General features: G+C 43.4%; 1 protein-coding gene across 3 annotated transcripts in view; it reads left to right on the forward strand.

Moving 5' to 3' along the window:
- SLC4A8 (solute carrier family 4 member 8) overlaps positions 1-17,280 on the forward strand; it is a 67,319-nt gene that overhangs the window by 26,301 nt on the left and 23,738 nt on the right. For 2 of the 3 annotated variants that reach the window (XR_012635884.1, XM_074935426.1), the window contains exons 3-11: positions 698-832; positions 3,241-3,376; positions 4,431-4,591; positions 7,364-7,552; positions 9,058-9,149; positions 11,050-11,207; positions 11,620-11,707; positions 12,825-12,971; positions 15,325-15,416. Coding sequence is in view for 2 of the 3 variants with exons in the window: in XM_074935426.1 (XP_074791527.1) it covers positions 698-832; positions 3,241-3,376; positions 4,431-4,591; positions 7,364-7,552; positions 9,058-9,149; positions 11,050-11,207; positions 11,620-11,707; positions 12,825-12,971; positions 15,325-15,416 (1,198 nt within the window). In the remaining variant the exon portion in view is untranslated. Of the gene's footprint in view, positions 1-697; positions 833-3,240; positions 3,377-4,430; positions 4,592-7,363; positions 7,553-9,057; positions 9,150-11,049; positions 11,208-11,619; positions 11,708-12,824; positions 12,972-15,324; positions 15,417-17,280 lie in introns of those variants that run through there. The other variant, XM_074935427.1, reaches the window with a different exon arrangement.

The raw sequence follows: 17,280 nt of genomic DNA on the forward strand, positions 1-17,280 counted from the left end.
CTTGGCAGGAAACGGTCCGATGTTTCCAAATCAAAATGTTCCTGAAAGTTTTGGTCCATGAAAACTTTTGATATTTCACTTTTTCTTTCCCGATTCAGAGTGAAAACAGAAGCTGAAATATTGGAATTTCCCCCTGGAATGAAATTCTGATGTTTTGCTCAACTCTATCATTGTACGACCTAAGTCAGCGGTTCTCAAACTTTAGCAACCTGAGGTCCCCCATTTTGATGTCAAATATTTTGCAGAGCCTCAAGCCCTCTGCTCAGCCCCAGGTCCTGCCCCCACTCCACCCCTTCCCCCAAGGCCCCACCTCTTCCCACCCCCTGCTCCACCCTTGCCTCTCCTCTTTCTGCCCCCTCCCGCAAGCGTGCCCAGTCCTCACTCCTTCCCAGTGCCTCCTACACGCCGCTGAACAGCTGTTCCCGAGCATGCGGGAGGCTCTGGGAGGGAGAGGGAGGAGTTGAGGGATGGGGAGGAGTTGATCAGCGGGGCCCGCGGACCTCCTGGAGTACCCTCGTGGACCCGTTTGAGAAACGCTGACCTAAGTGTTGTTTTTTTTTTTTTACTGACTTTTAACATTATAAGTTATGAAGAGTAGCTATATGAAGAGCAATGTTATACCATGGGCACCATTCATCTTGACAGGCACTGTGGGGCTAAGAGTGACACCGACTAACGTGCTTCTGCTTTGTTGCAGGGCACAGAACACTGTACGTTGGGGTACGGATGCCTTTGATGAGACAAAGCCACAGACATCACAGGAATCATGGCCAAAAACATAGGAAACGAGACCGGGCGAAGGGAGCCATTCAAGAAGAGCAGGAATCTCATGGTAAATAAAACCTCAGGCTAATGTATGATGGGAACATAGTGTGCGTTTAATGATGGAAGCATAACTTATGTAGGTAATGGGAATAAATATTTTTTAGTAGATCCATCGATTCCGATGCCAGAAGGGACCATGATGATCATCTAGCGTGACTCCTGTATAACACAGGCGGGAGATCTTCCCCAAAATAGTTCTTAGAGCAGATCATTTAGAAAAACCCAGAGTCTTGATTTGAAAGTTATCAGGGATGGAGTATCCACCACGAGAGTTGGTAAATTGCCTGGTGTTGCTCTTCTTGGGATAACATGGGGCACTGGACACTGAAAGTTCATTGCCCAATCTCACCCCAATGAAAGCAACATCTGAAATTTTTAGTCGTTTTAGTCGCTCTGAAATAGTTGGTGCCAATCTCGTGCTAGTTAGCATGTACGAAAATTAAGAGGGGAAATCCTGGCTCCACTGAAGTGAGTGGGAGCTTTTGCCGTTCGCTTCATGAGGGCCAAGAATTTACTCCTAGTAATTCAGTTTATGATCAGCATTTACTATTTGTAGGGGAAGCACCCAGAGGCCCCTACTAGGATCGGGGCCCCATTATGCTAGGCGTGATACAGACACACAGCAAGCAGCAATCCCTATCATAAAGGAGCTTACAGTTGAAATAGATAAGACAGAGGAAAGGTGGAAGAGAAACATGCAGCATACAAGCAAAGTTATCCAAGTGAAAGCTGGGAACAGTCGTGTTATTTCATGATTCGTTTTTACTTTTTGGCTGTGTTCTTTTCTTTGGGGGATTTTTAATTTGCAAAATACATTTATAATAATAGAATCACAGAAAGGTAGGCCTAGAAGGGACCTCAAGAGGTCAGGTAGTCCATGCCCTTATACTGAGGCAGGACCACATATACCTTGCCGGGTGTTTGTCTAACCTGTTCTTAAAAACCTCCAATCACTGGGATTCCACAACCTGTCTTGGAAATCTATTCCAGTATGTAACTATCCTTCTTGAATAGCTGGAAAGTTTTTCTTACTATCTAACCTCCATTTCCTTTGCTGCAGATTAAGCCAATTATTTCTTGTTCTACCTTCAGTGGATGTGGAGAACAACTAATTGCTGTTCTCTTTCTAACAACCCTTAACATATTTGAAAATGGCTATCCTGTCCCCTCTCCCAACCAGTCTTCTTTTCTCAAGACTAAACATAGCTGTTTTTTTTAACCTTTTCCTCATCTGTCACGTTTTCTAGATCTTTTATTATTTTTTTTTGCTCTTCTCTGGGCTCTTTCCAATTTGTCCACATCTTTCTTAAAGTGCGGTGCCAAGAACTGGACGCAGTACTCCCGCTGAGGCCTCGCCAGTGCTGAGTAGCGTGGGCCAATTACCTCCAGTACCTTACATATGATACTCCTGGAGTAGGGGTGAGGTGAGATGGGGAAGTATGAATTAGCGGAAAAGACAGAGGCATTAACTGAAAGGTCACTAACATTATGATGTGTTTAGGACCAAACTCAATAGGGAATTTGAGGTGTTGCCACGATAATACTCAACACTGGGGCTTTATTCTGTTATGGTTTGTGTAAATCTATTTGCTGTAATGTCTCATGCGAACAACATCATGTAAACATGGGCCCTCTTTCTGGGGAAGTGATAGTATCTTAGTCCCAGATTTGTACTTGCTCAGCACGTGCATTTATTTAAAACGCCTGTTAATCAAATGTTTTGAATTCTTCCTTCTACTTCTTCTCCTTTTATTATTATTAATTATGTTACTGTGCTGGTAATGTCTGGATGTTCCAGTCATGAGCTAGAATCCTGTTGTGCTAGGTGGTGTATAAACATAGAACAAGAATCCCTGCTCCAAAGAGCTCATGTTCCAAATAATGCAATTTTTTACAAATTTTATCACAGGCGCTGACTTTCTAATTTCCGGGGGGGGAGGGATGGAGGGGGGCCGGGGAGAGGGTGCTTGACTCATGCTCTACCCGAGGCCCCGCCCCCACTCCACCCTTTCCCCCAAGAGCCCACCCCACCTCGTTCTGCCCCCTCTCCCGAGCGCCTCGTCCCACCCCTTCTCCCTCCAGGGCCTCCTGCACGCCGCTGAACAGCTGATCGGCGGTGGGCGGGAGGTGCTCGGCGGGAGGGAGAGGAGCTGATTGGCGGGGCCGCCGGTGGGTGCTGAGCACCCACTTTTGTTTTCTGTGGGTGCTCCAGCCACAGAGCACCCATGGAGTTGGTGCCTATGAATTTTATATTTGGCTTCTGACATGTGGGTTGGTTTGAAACCAAGCATCTTTGGCGGTGCTGTTTCTTTTCGATACATATAACAATGAGCAACCTCTTCCTTTTAAATGTGGCATTTTTTGAATGGCGTAACCTGGTCACAGCAGATGCCTCTTTAATTGTTTGTTAATTAGACACCCCGTCTCAGCGAGTTCAGTTTATCCTTGGTATGGAGGAGGATGAGGAGCATGTTCCCCATGATTTGTTCACAGAGCTGGATGAAATCTGTGTGAAAGAAGGGGAAGATGCAGAATGGAAGGAAACGGCCAGGTGACACAAAGCTATATACTCCACCGGCTCAATGAAACTGAATGTGTTTTTGTGACCTCCCATCAGGCCATGTTTTTGGTCCCATTTCCTTGAAGTGCTGCCCAGTGACACCACCTGCTGGAAGAAGAGATGCTGCTGCTAGACAGGGCTTTCATAGTCTTGTCATTTCCTGAGTGTGACTTGGTAAAGCAGTATGGGAGGAAGATATAATGCAGATCCCTTGTATATAGCACAGCACCTCTGCTTTTTCATGCACCTCTGGTGTAATAACAGCATGTGGAAGAATCAAAGGCAGGCATGTTGATGTACAGACATGGGGAGGCAGTGTGATCCAGTGATCAGTGTGTTAGCCTGGGCACATGGGAGACCCAGGTTCATGTCCCTGCTCTGAGACAGGCTTGCTGTGTGACCTTGGGCAAGTCACTTAGTCTCTGTCTGCCTCAGTTTCCCATCTGTAAAATGGGGACAGTAGCGATGCCCTGCATCACAGGGGCTTGGGAGGCTAAATACATTAAAGACTGAGAGATGCTTAGGTACTAGGATAATGGGCACCATATAAGACAGAAAGGCATGGATGTTGCGAGGAAAAATGCTTTAAAGATTATGAGGCATTTGTGCTTTATACTAAAAACATAAAAATGGTCATACTGAGTCAGACCAAAGGTCCATCTAGCCCAGTATCCTTTCATCTGACAGAGGCCAATGCCAGATGCTTCAAAGGAAATGAACAGAACAGGGCAATCATCAAGTGACCCATCCCCTGTCGTCCAATCCCAGCAGCTGATCTGCCTTATGTAAAATAAATATAAAATAGACCCTTCAGCACATTATTAGAGCTGGTGGAAATTTCTGCCTCAGCTGCTTAAAAAACAAAATGTGCACTCGATCCTCTTCCCTTCTCCAGCTTTGAACCGTTAATTGAGTTACCGAATGTCTATTGTGTAGATTTCAAACACAGCTTTGTATCTCTGCAACACTTGCTTAAGAGTCTTTTCACTGGAACTGGTTGCTGCCGGTACGGTATTTATTTGTGTTTGGTTTGCCGTGCTTCCAGGTGGCTGAAGTTCGAAGAGGATGTGGAGGATGGTGGAGAACGCTGGAGCAAACCCTATGTCGCGACACTTTCATTACACAGTCTCTTTGAGCTGAGGAGTTGCATCATGAACGGGACTGTCCTTCTGGATATGTGCGCCAACAGCATCGAGGAAATTGCAGGTACCGCTCTAGTGAGCGATCAGTTGTGTCATGTCAGAGAAAAAAGCTTCAGGGAATATCCTTGTGCATTTTTGAAGGAAATAAATTCCCTTTGCACCATGTTTGTTCCTGCAAAATCCTCGGTAGGGATGTCATCAAAACAGCAAATGTTAAGCAAATACGCACAGAAACCGAACTTTAGGTTTGGAATCATGATTTTTCCACCCTGAAACCCTGATTACATTCATCCAAGCAAGGTCCGGAAACAGACCATGTGACAATCAAAAGAGTGCATCTTTCAAATATCAAATTCTCTCATGTTTTACAGAATTAGAATGATTCAGAGAAATCATTTGGAGAATAACTTCAGATAACAGAAATGAGTCTCATAGGTTAACATGCTTTTGTTGTACTAGAAGTGTATGTCTGGACCATTTGGGGTCAGAAAAAGAGGTAAAATTCATTGAATAAACTATTTGTTACAAATAATTCACCTGCGTTTATTCTGTTTTAAGACACGGGAATCTGTGTGAACTGCACAAGTTCTTTAAGGGCTTATCTACACAGGAAAACAGTCCAGGCTAGCTATTGCAGGCATGAACTCCCCATGTGGACACTTTTATTCCACACCGGGGGTACTTGTATCTGGTTTAATTTAGTCCTCTTTGAAAATGGATTAAGCTAAACTGCAAAAAGACACTTTTAGCATTTGCCTACACATGAAAATTAATCCGGAATAAGGAAAGGTATAAATTTAAAGTGTAATAACTGTTCCTGATTGATGCCATGAGTGGACACTCTTATTAGTTTAATCCAAATAGTTGGGATTAAGATAATTACATTATAAATAATTCAGAATATTGCACTCTTACTCTGGGGTAAGAGCATCTGCACATGGAGATAATCCGGAATAGTTAATCCTCTTTAAATTCATGCCCCACTCTTATTTTGGATTGATTTTCATATGTGGACAAATCCTAATTCCGCATTACCTTAATCCGTTTCCAAAGTGGATTGAGACAATTCAGAATAAATCAGAATAGTCGGTTTGGAATAACTCCCCATGTAGATAAAACCTTACTGTGGAATAGGCGTGTCCATACAGGAAGTTAGTGCAGAATAGAATAGAATCATAGAATATCAGGGTTGGAAGGGACTTCAGGAGATCATCTAGTCCAACCCCCTGCTCAAAGCAGGACCGATCCCCGACTAGCTTTTGCACTTTATATTCAGTCCCTAGTTTATTTTGCAATGTGTAGACAAGACCTAACTTTCAAAGCCAGGCTTCCTTTGGCAGATGACCAAGTAATACATTTCTGTTGAGGAGATAATTGAGGGTAATTGAGAAAGCAGCTTTGTAGAAATTATTTTTGACTGGCAGGTCTCCATTCAAACTCTTTCAAGGTCTGGTGATGTCAGATCCGTTCTTAGAACATTCCTCCCCGAGTGCTGCCAGTTACAGTCAATTATCCAAGAAATCTCAGGGAAGCCAGTTATAGACTGGTTATAATTTGGTTAAATGTGTAGAACAATGCAATCAGGAAAGAAAACTGCATTACTGAGAATGGGGAATAAAAACTGCATTCGCTAAGCAGTGAATAATCATTTTGCAGAGACTTTTTAGCAAAGAAAAATTCCTGCCTCCGTTGAAAGACAAAGAACATGTGTACACAGCAGCTGGGAGTGTGCTTCTCTGCATGGTTAGACAGACGTGTGCTCGCTCTGCTTGAGTTAGCTGTCTGAGTAAAAGCCTGATCCCCTGGGTATGCACTCAGGGGGCTAGCCTGAGTCACTGCGTGTGCCACCGTGACCACGCTGCTCCTTTTAGCGTGCTAGCTCAAGCAGAACCAGCGTGTGTCTGTCTATCCATGCTGGGAAATACGTTCCCAGCAGCTGTGCAGACATACCCAAAGATGTATTAACAATGCTACGTCTCCCTAAATAAGATTGCGTCGGCATTGGTTGGCTGTTCCGTCTGGCGGTAGTAATGCTCTCCTATGAGGCGTGCCACCTTATTCCTGGCTTATCATGGGTTGAGAATATCACAGGTTTTGTTCTTTGCTGGCTGGCTGGGGCTGTTGTGATTCTTGGAGTGAATCCACCGAAGTTACTGTCTCACCCTCTCTCTTCCTCAGTGTTTGGAAAGCATGTCGCCTGCTGTCAGCATGACTGCAATACGAACATGAGGGGGTGGTTTGCAGGGGGGAAGGATGATCTTGTGGTTAAGGCTTTTCACCAGGAAACAAAGGGGGAGGGTTTAATTCTCAGCTCAGGCATGGGCTTGATGGAGGCACTTAATCTGTGTGGTACCTCAGTTTCCCCCATGTGTGAAATGGGGATAGTCCTTTCCCATCATATGGGGAGGTTGTGGAGGTGTAATTCAGACATGGGAATCTGCGATTGCTGTGGCCATGAAGCCTTTCTAAGCACAGAGCTAAATAAGAATAGTTTGGGGGCATGTTTAGTTCTGTCTGTGGTACTTATACGGCCTGCTTTACTGAGGACTCCGAGCACCTCCCATTCATTAATGCATTTATCCTCACAGCTCCCCCTGGGAGATAGAGTAATGCTATTATCCCATTTTACAGGTGTAACTGAGGCATAGGGAGACTTGCCCAAGGTCAAACAGGACGTATGTGGCAGAGCAGGGACACAAATTCAGTCCTAGAATAGTGCCCTAATTACTGTACCACCCTTCCTATTGGCTTGTACATTTAGCACGTGGACATTCATCAGTGACACAATCTATTCCTGTTGCAAGCTAGAGAATTGCCTTTTTTCCCCCGGCTCCAGATATAATCCTGGATCAGCAAGAACCAAGTAGTGAGTTTGATGAAAGCATGAGAGAGAGACTCCGGGATGCCCTCTTAAAAAAGCATCATCACCAGAATGAGAAGAAGAGGAACAACCTCCTTCCGATTGTCCGCTCTTTCACTGACGTCAGCAAGAAGCAGTCGGATCCACACTTATTGGACAAAACGGGTGAGGATTTCTGGGTCGCGCCTTCAGACAGCCTGACCCTTTGAGATGGGATTTTCCAAAAGGCCTAAATCACCAAGGAGCACAAGACCCAGCTGAGTTATCTATGACTTCACTGAAAAAAACCACAGTGTTGGTTTTTTACCTCACGATTAAAGCTGGAAAGCTGAGGGAATAACAGATTTTACGGTTTGCCGGCGGTTCGGAAAAATGAAATATTTTGCAATTTTTGTGAAGCAAAAAAGTAAAAAAAAAAAAATAAAAAACCCACCTTATTTCAGGTCAAGGAAAATGCTCCATTTCAATGTCAAGCATTTCAAAAATAACATTAAAGGAAATTTCTATGCCGTGTGTCGTCTCGACCCAAAAGAATCATATTATTTTGTTTTGAAAATGTCGAAATGAAACATTTCAACGTTCTTGGAATTTTTTGTGGTGGTTTGTTTTTCTTGAGACGAACAATTCGGCCAAACCGACACGAAGCCATGAAATGTTTCATTGTCGCTGAATCTGCACGTTTTTGCTGGAAAAAGCTTCAGGCAAAAAACGGCGCTTAGCTCTAATGATGAAGCCGGCTGGCTGGTAGTTTAGACTCCTTAGCATTCATGCAATACGGATCGCTGTGTCACAAATATCAATGTAAACAATGAGGAGTCCGGTGGCACCTTAAAGACGAACAGATTTATTTGGGCCTAAGCTTTCGTGGGTAAAAAAAAACCCCCACTTTTTCAGATGCAACCCACGAAAAGCTTAGGCCCAAATAAATCTGTTCGTCTTTAAGGTGCCACCAGACTCCTCGTTTTCGTGGGTATAGACTAACATGGCTACCCCTCTGATAAGTATCAATGTAAAATGTTAGTGGAGACAATGCATTTTAGGTGAGGGGTATACAATTAACCTCAAATAGCTACACTGAGGTCAAAACTACCCAGGCCTTGTAAAAGATACACCTTTTCCTTCAGTGAAGCTAATGCCTTTAACATGCATTAGAAAAGAGAGGTCTCAGAGTAGCAGCCGTGTTAGTCTGTATCTGCAAAAAGAACAGGAGGACTTGTGGCACCTTAGAGACTCACAAATTTATTAGAGCATAAGCTTTCGTGAGCTACAGCTCACTTCATCGGATGCAGGTGATCCTGTAAAACGCACGAAGCTATCGCTTATCAAGACGCCCCAAAATAAGACGACTTCTTGTAATGGGACTCAGGGAAATTGGGAGGAAGTTTCTATAAGGGTTTTCTTTTCTTTATTTCTCTTTAGTTATTTTGTTTTTTCATGATGGGACCTTGGGAGAAGGAGCTGATGTTCGGCAGCTCAAAAGCTGTTTATATATTTGCTCTAGAGTCCTTCTAGCTGATGATAGCAGCGTGTGACTACTTAGCATCCATGCAAATACAATGCTGATCAGCACATCACAAGTACTAACTACTGTCCTGCAACCGTGTGTGTTGGCCAGAAATGGTGCACAGGAAACATGCTTCCTTGGGCTTTCTGATATCTTTTTCTTTTAGCAATGCACACGCTGTCTCCTCAACCTGGCACTACCAATCTAGAAGTTAAAAACGGAGTGACCCAGGACACTAGTCCTATGGATTTAAGCAAGGTGAGAGGCTACGTGTGACTGTGTCATTCAAGGTAAATACAAGCAATGTGGATAATCTGGTGGGGCCAGATGTTTCGAGAGCTCAGCATGCTTGGTGGCAATTAATTGATCTTTAACTATTCATGGTAAATAGGCCCAATGGCCTGTGATGGGATGTTAGATGGGGTGGGATCTGAGTTACTACAGAGAATTCTTTCCTGGGTATCTGGCTGGTGAATCTTGCCCACATGCTTAGAGTTCAGCTGATCATCATATTTGGGGTTGGGAAGGAATTTTCCTGCAGGGCAGATTGGAAGAGGTCCTGCGGGTTTTTCACCTTCCTCTGCAGCATGGGGCACGGGTCACTTGCTGGAGGATTCTCTGCACCCTGAAGTCTTTAAACCACGATTTGAGGACTTCAATAGCTCAGACATAGGTGAGAGGTTTATCGCAGGATTGGGTGGGTGAGATTCGATGGCCTGCATTGTGCCGGAGGTCGGACTAGATGATCATAATGGTCCCTTCTGACCTTAATATCTATGAGTCTATGAGGAGCCTGCTTGAAAAAACTGGCCATACATTTCATAATGGGGGGTGAAGTAGAGTTTGGTGACATTTTTTAGCCAAACCTTTTTTTGGCTAAAAAATGCAGATTTGGGTTGTCTGAAACCTTTTGGGTACTTGTGTTGAATTTGCTGAAATGTTTCAGCTGGGAAAAAAACGGCGAAAAAAACCCCAACACATGTGTTTTGTTTGCGACATTTTCCGACCGAATCATTTTGATTGGAAACAACTTTTCCTTTGGAATTTTACCTCAGTTCCATTAGAAAAAAAATACACGCCTCCCCTTGAAAAATGAAACAAAAAGTTTCTTTCAGGTTGAACAAAATATTTCATGTGACCCAAAACAATTATTTGCCCCCGTTTTTTTCTGGTTTGGGCCACAAACCAAAAAATTGGTTATTTGCATTGGTCTAGTGCTGAGTGCTTTGACAGACATCCTTATTTAGGTGCCTAAACTGGAGGTGAGCTATTTTGAAAATCAGATCCTAATTGTGGGTGCTGAGAACTTGAAAATCTGTTCCTGAGTTCTTACAACTTGGTTTGGCCCTTGGGTTGGGCCATCTTGGCTTAACCATTTGTCCACTGAGATCAACCATTGGCATGTGATGCTTATTCCACATTGGGAGGTTATACTGGAATAACTATATAGATTTAAATTCACTCGTTATTAGAGCCGGGTGAAGTTTTTTTGAGAAATATTTTTTTGAGAAATTTGCCAAAAAAATAGATTTTTCCCGGTGGTGACACTTCACAAATTTGGGTTGAATTTGGCAAATAGTTTCAACAGAAAAAAAATTGTTGTTTTTTTTTTCCAGAAAGTCAAAATACCCCAAAATGTCCCAAAACAAAAGTACCCCCAAAGACATTTCATTGTGGGTTGAACAAAACATTTTTGGTTGAAATGAAAATAAAAATGAAATGAAAAGAAAAAATTAGTTTCAGATCAACCAAAATGTTTTCTTTGACCAAAACCAATTTTTTTCTTCAGTTTTTTCCCCCTGTTTCATTACCAAAAAAATCAAAAACATTCAGTTTTTGACTGGAACCGAACTGAATTTTGTTTCAGATTTTTTTGGTTTGCCCCCCGAACATAATATCAAATATTAGCTCATCTCTTCTCCTTAGATTATACAGAAAAAACTTTCCCGTGTAAACAAGTCCAAAGGCACCTTTATAACAGTACAACTGCATCCATGCTACGGTTGTATCGATTTAATGATTTCAGTAGAAAAGCACCCCCTCCAACCAGAATAATTAAACCAATATAAAACCTGTGGAGAGAGCAGGCCTCAAAGGTGCAGCTGTTGATCTGCAGAAGTGACTCCTAATTGTCTGAAAATTATTTCTTCATAACTAGGCGGAGCTTCATTTCATGAAGAAAATTCCTACTGGAGCAGAAGCTTCCAACGTTCTAGTGGGAGAGTTGGATTTCCTCCTTCGTCCCCTGGTGGTGTTTGTGCGTCTGACGCCAGCTGTCCTTCTCTCAGGCATGACAGAAGTCCCGATCCCAACAAGGTAAGGATGTTAAAAAACACTTTACCTTTTTTTAAAATTAAAAAATAGTTAAAAAATTAAATTAAAATATGTCTATATATTCAAATCTGATCCAAAAAAATCTATGGAAAGTCCCAGTACACTCAGGCCAGCTTTACTCTTATGCCTTTTATCAGCTCAGTGCACAGGGATGGGTTCCAAATGAACTCCATCCAGTGGGTGAAGTGAAGTTTTTAGAGAAGCAATACACTTAAAGGGAGAGATTTTCAGAGGCATTAATGTGCCTAACTCCCATTGCAAGTCCATGAGCATTGTGTGCTAACTCCTGTTGAAGCTGATTTACTGTGCAGATCCCTTTGGAAACTTCACACAGGTTTTTTGCTCTTTACCAGCATTTTAATAAAGGCATTTTTTCTCTGTTTTATGTGGCCAGGTTCTTATTTTTCTTGTTGGGACCAGAAGGGAAAGCACATCAATACCATGAGATTGGCAGGTCTATGGCTACTCTCATGACAGATGAGGTATGGTATGGCACAAGTGACAATTTCAGCTCTTCTCCTTTGCATTTCCTTGTTTTCTGCCCTTTTCTAAATCATTCCCTCTCTCAGCCCAGGATTTAAGGGCATGTCCTGTCTGTTTCCAGACTGATCAGATAAAGAATGAGATCAGGATGGGTGTGTAACATTAGGGAAGTTTGTTCTCTTCCCCAGCAGCAGCCAAAATCCACATTTGCAAAATAGCTCAGCCCCCATTTAGGCATCAAAATAAGTGCCCGGCTTTTCAACAACTCCTCTCAAAGGCCCTGATTATGGGCGAGGAATAGGCTGTCTGAAAATTTTCCATTGAAACTGTTTTTTGATGGAAGGTTGAGTTTAATTTCAACGAAGCAAAATATTTTGCAAAAAGTGTGTTCTGTGTAACATTCTGATTTTTTGTTGAAAAACTGAATGCCTGAAATTTGAAATATTTTAGTCAAAAGCTGAAATATAACAGCCAAATCCTGAAATATTTTGACTCTGAAATGCCAACCCAGTGCCTCATGGGACTTGTAGTTCAAGCACCTCAGGCTCCCATTCTCCTCTGTGTGCTGGGTTCCCCAAGCCAGACTACATCTCCCATGATGCACCACAGCCAGTGACTGTCCAAGAGGGGAGGCCATGGTTCATCATGGGAGATGTAGTCTGACCAGAGAACCTGGCTTTACAGGACAATGGGAGCATGAGGTCAGTAAACTACAATTCCCATGAGGCAAATCAGTGGCATTTCAGAATCAAAATATTTTTGTTTTTTTTATTTTTCACTGAGCTCTTGAAATTTTCTCTGGGAATAAACTTCATTTTCTGACCAGCTCTAGTCAACTAGCACTTGACAATCTGGCCCATTATTATTGTCTTTTTGTTATTACTCAAATGAGGCAGTGTGATCTAGTGGATAAGGCACTCGACTGGGATTCAGGAGACCTGTTTTTGGTTCCCTGCTCTGTCTTTGAACTGCTGTGTGACATAGAATCATAGGGTTAGAAGGGACTGCAAGGGTCATCTAGTCTAACCCCCCAAAGAGCAAGTCACTCCATCTTTCTTTGCCTCAGTTTCCCCTTCCCAAGCTAAGCATGCCTAACCCTTACTCTCTTATTTGTAGATTTTCCATGACGTTGCTTATAAAGCCAAAGACCGTGCTGACCTTGTAGCTGGTATTGATGAATTCCTGGATCAGGTGACGGTATTGCCTCCTGGAGAATGGGATCCATCGATTAGAATTGAACCACCGAAAAATTTACCTTCCCAGGTAGGTAACATTTTTCACTTCCAGAATAAGAGAGAGACTAGAATGGCTGACGGGGATGTCTGAGCAGGAACTGTACAAATGAGACCCCTGTGAAGCAGTGTGTCATACTGGACAGAGCACAGGACGGAACTTGAGACCTGGATTTTATTCATGGCTCTGCAACTGTCATCCATGCTTGGGGCAAGTCATGTCCCCGCTCTCTGCCTCAGTTTCCCCATCTCTAAAATGGGGATCATTGCTAAGGCTACGACTTAATCATGGGTATTTTTAGTAAAAGTCATGGACGAGAAACAAAAAATCACGGCCTGTGACCTGTCCATGACTTATACCATAAATACCCCTGATTGAATCTTGGGGCGGTGCTGCCAGAGGGGAGCACACAGCACCAGCTGCTGGGGGGAGCCCTTGGGGGGGGGACGACCAGCGTCTGCTCTGGCTGCTGCTGGAGGGATAGAGCCCTGAGGCCAGCCACTGCTCCGTCCGCCCCGGGCCGCTGCTCAGGCGGTCTCCAGGGCCAGCTGCATTGGCTATTGCTCGGGTGGTTCCCAGGGCCAACTGCTTGGGTGGCCCTGGGGCCAGCCACACTGGCTGTTGCAGAAATCACGGAGGTCGCAGGAAGTCATGGAATCCGTGACTTCCGCAACCTCCATGGCAAACACCAAGCCGTAATCATAACACTTCACTAGCTCACAGAGGGGTTGTGAGGATAAATACATTAAAGATTGTGAGACATGCGGATACTACAGTAATGGTGGCCATATAAGTACTTAGATAGATAGCAGAGGTGGCCAGTCTGGATTTCAAAGAGAGGGGCGGGTGGAACACTGTTCTGTGCGAGAGACCATCAGCTCTGGATCTAGCTGTGTCAGTCCAGTCCAAAATAGACTATGGTGTGTTCATCTTTTTTGCCTGTGCAAAGTGTATCTGTTAGTACAACCTTCAAAGGCAGGTAGGGGTTGATTTGTGGAGTGGGAGTTTGGGGCTGTTTAATTCTGTTTCTGGTTTTGCAATTGATGGCCGAGCACTGTGTGCAAGTCAGAAGAAATGAACACAAATCAATAAATAATTGCAGCAGAGTTTCTTAATGAGGCTGGATGTTTCAGTGTAGAGATGTGATTGGCAAGGTCCTAATGCTGCCCTGGATACAATTAGGGTGACTAGATAGCAAGTGTGAAAAATTGGGACACTTTTATTTTTGGGGGGATGAAGGTTTAGTTGCATATCTAAGACAAAGCCCCTAATATCAGGACGTCTGGTCACCGTAGGTAAAATAGAATGTGAAAGAAACAGTGTGAATAAGCTACTTCCCTGAGCGATGTTAAGTTACACTGACGTAAGCGCTTGTGCGCACAGCTCTCTGGTGGCAGGAGAGCTTATGCTGACGGAGAAATGGGGTCGGGGTGTGGGGGCTTCCCCCGCCCACCCAGCACTCTTGCCGGGGAGCGGGATCAGGACGCAGGGGCTTCCCCAGCTCCCTGGCAGGAGAACTGGGTGGGAAGAGAGGGGCAAGACACTGTGCCCCAACCCTGCTCCCCAGTAGGAACATCGGGCGGGTGGCGGGAGCGGGGTAAAGGCAGGGGCACCCATTTTTCTGGGGTCCCCCGATTGTCTGGGGTCCCTGGGCCTGTGGCTAATCCACCACTGCTTACACATGAGTATCACTTTACTTGTGTGTGTAGTGCCATTGAGAGCATAAAATTAACTGCATGCATCAGTGTTTGCAAGATCAAGGCGTTAGTGTAGTGTACAGGAGTTGGGTAGTACCCCTTTAAATAGTTTGGTAGCTCTCTAGTGGGCCTTTCTGTTATGGCAGAAGCCACCAGAACCTACCAGAGCAGCTCACACACAAGGGAATTTAAAATTTTTATTAAAGCTAATGTTAAAAAAATTATATAATACCTAGGTTAGGAAAAGAGTGTCTGTACATCTGGGTATAGTGCTTAGATTATCCACAAATATAAAGTTAGTTTTTAAAAGTCATATGATACATAGAGTATATAATCAGCAATAACCCAAATTTAAGTGAATAGATTTAACAGTACAGTTTAGATATTAGAATCCGAATACTCGCGTACATCGTTCATGAAAAGTTGTACAGAGATTTGGTTGTGGAAAGCAAAATGTATCAATGAGTGGAGATTGTCCCACAGTAATTAAGAATCAGGTTGGTTGTCCATTTAGAAAATACAATCCGTGAGGAAAGTATTTGTTACTTTCCTGACTGTGCTTCTCAATGGCTACTACCCAGTTCCTGCACACTCTACTAAGCACGGAAGAGTGTCTTACAATCAGATGCCTGGGATCTAGAGGCGAACACCACGAAGATCTCGCTCTTGTGTTTCTGTTTTAACAGGACAAGAGGAAGATGCCAGGTGTCCCTAATGGCACTGCTTGCCATACTGAGCCAGAACAGCACAGTGGACCCGAACTTGAACGAACAGGAAGGTTAGTGCGACCAGATTAAACATTCATCTGCCTCTCATTAAAGTTTGCCCTAAAGCTTTGCGAATAATAGATTTTTTTTGGGTTGGCACCTGTCTTTTTGATGTGTTTGTACAGCACCTAGCGCGACAGGGGCCCTGACCTGCTAAGATAATACAAATAAATAATAATAATAATTTTTTAACAGTCAGGGCAAAAAAAATTTCAAGTTGACACAAAACATTGTTTGGTCAATTGAAAAGTCTAGAACATTAATGTGGGGTTGAATGAAATGTTTTGTTTAACTTGGAGCAATTGTTTTCACATGCGTGAATTTCTTAAAAATCAAAGTGAAGGAAATTTCTAAACAAAAAGTCCTTTTAATTGAAAAATCAAAATATTTTGTTTCAGAAATGTGCTTCATGGGGGAAAAAATGGATCTATGTGGGTCAATACTTGTCCTGAGACCACTTTAAAATGGAGAGGTGTATTATATTAGTTAATATAGTTGTTAATTAGTTATCAATTAGTTAATAGATAAGGTGCCCGGTATATGATGACGCTCCAGTCTAAGCAGAGTAGTTCCTGGATTTTGTGGGACCAATCAAGCTTGTTGGAGCTCTTAACAAAGAAAGAGCTCAGTGGAGCTCTTAACAAACACAAACGACAAGAATGACTGAAGAGGATGGCTTAGTAAAGACAGTGTGTTTCCTGCACAAGGCAACGTGGTTTATGACCAGTAATGCATTGTATCTTGCATATCTGTAGGTAGGAACATTTGGATAAAGAGCCTTAATTTGAGTCAGATACCACAAGGATGCATTTTAATGATTAAAGGCAGAATATAAGCCTTAACAACAGAGCCGGTTGGAAAATGGGAAGGTTTTCTAAGGGAAAATTTTGACTTTTTGGCACAATATCGAAACCTAAATATTGTAACTGAAATATTTCCATTCAAAGTGGTGCCCCATGGGAGTTGTAGTTTGGGTGGCTTATGCTGCCATTCTCCTTTATGGTTGGAGCTTTCTAGCTGGACTGCATCTCCCATGATGCACCACTTTCTCCCCCTTTTGAGGGGAGTGGCTGCATCATAGCAATTCGTGGTGGTGGTGTAGCATGGGAGATGCAGTCCTGCCAGAGTGCCTGGCCTGTATAGGAGAATGGGAACATAAGGTAGTTGAACTACAATGCCCATGAGGCACTGCAGTGCCATTTTAAATAAAAATACTTAGGATTTCAGTATTACACAGAAAAGCTGAGATTTTTCTCCGAATTTTTTTAAACAAAAAGAAGGGGAGGGGGAAATCATTTTTTGTCAAAATTTTCCATGGAGGAAGGGGTAGCAAAACATAGGGGCAACTCTCATTAGCATGATATGGCTCTTTGTTTCTCTCTAGAGGCTAGACCACATAGAGAGGTCCTGCAACTGTCCCCGAGCTTCTGTGCTCATATGACCCCCTTTAGTGTAGTATCTGAGTATATCCCAATGACCACTGGTCCCTCTAAGCTGTGTGCGTGTGTGCACGCACACAGATCCTAAACCCCGCGCACACGGCAAAACACTGCATGCACAAATATTTGCACAGAAGTGCAAAAATTTGCACAGAAGAAATTTTTTGCGCACGTGGCCTGTCAAAAATTAGAGGGAACATTGCCAATGACTAATGGGTTTTATCTTCCCAGCATCTCTGCTAGGCAGAGAAGGACTGTCGCCATATTCCAGATGGGGAAATGAGACACATGATGCCTTAGGTGTCTTATCCACAGTCACGCGGGATGTTTTCTGGCTGAGCTGGGGATTGAGTGCGGTTCTTTCCCCATAGTCTAGTGGCTTGTCCACCAGGCTATCGTACCTACCTATCTTTCCATCCTAATGGCTGGTTCTTTA

This window comes from Natator depressus, chromosome 20, assembly GCF_965152275.1.
Source record: "Natator depressus isolate rNatDep1 chromosome 20, rNatDep2.hap1, whole genome shotgun sequence".
NCBI lineage: Eukaryota > Metazoa > Chordata > Testudines > Cheloniidae > Natator > Natator depressus.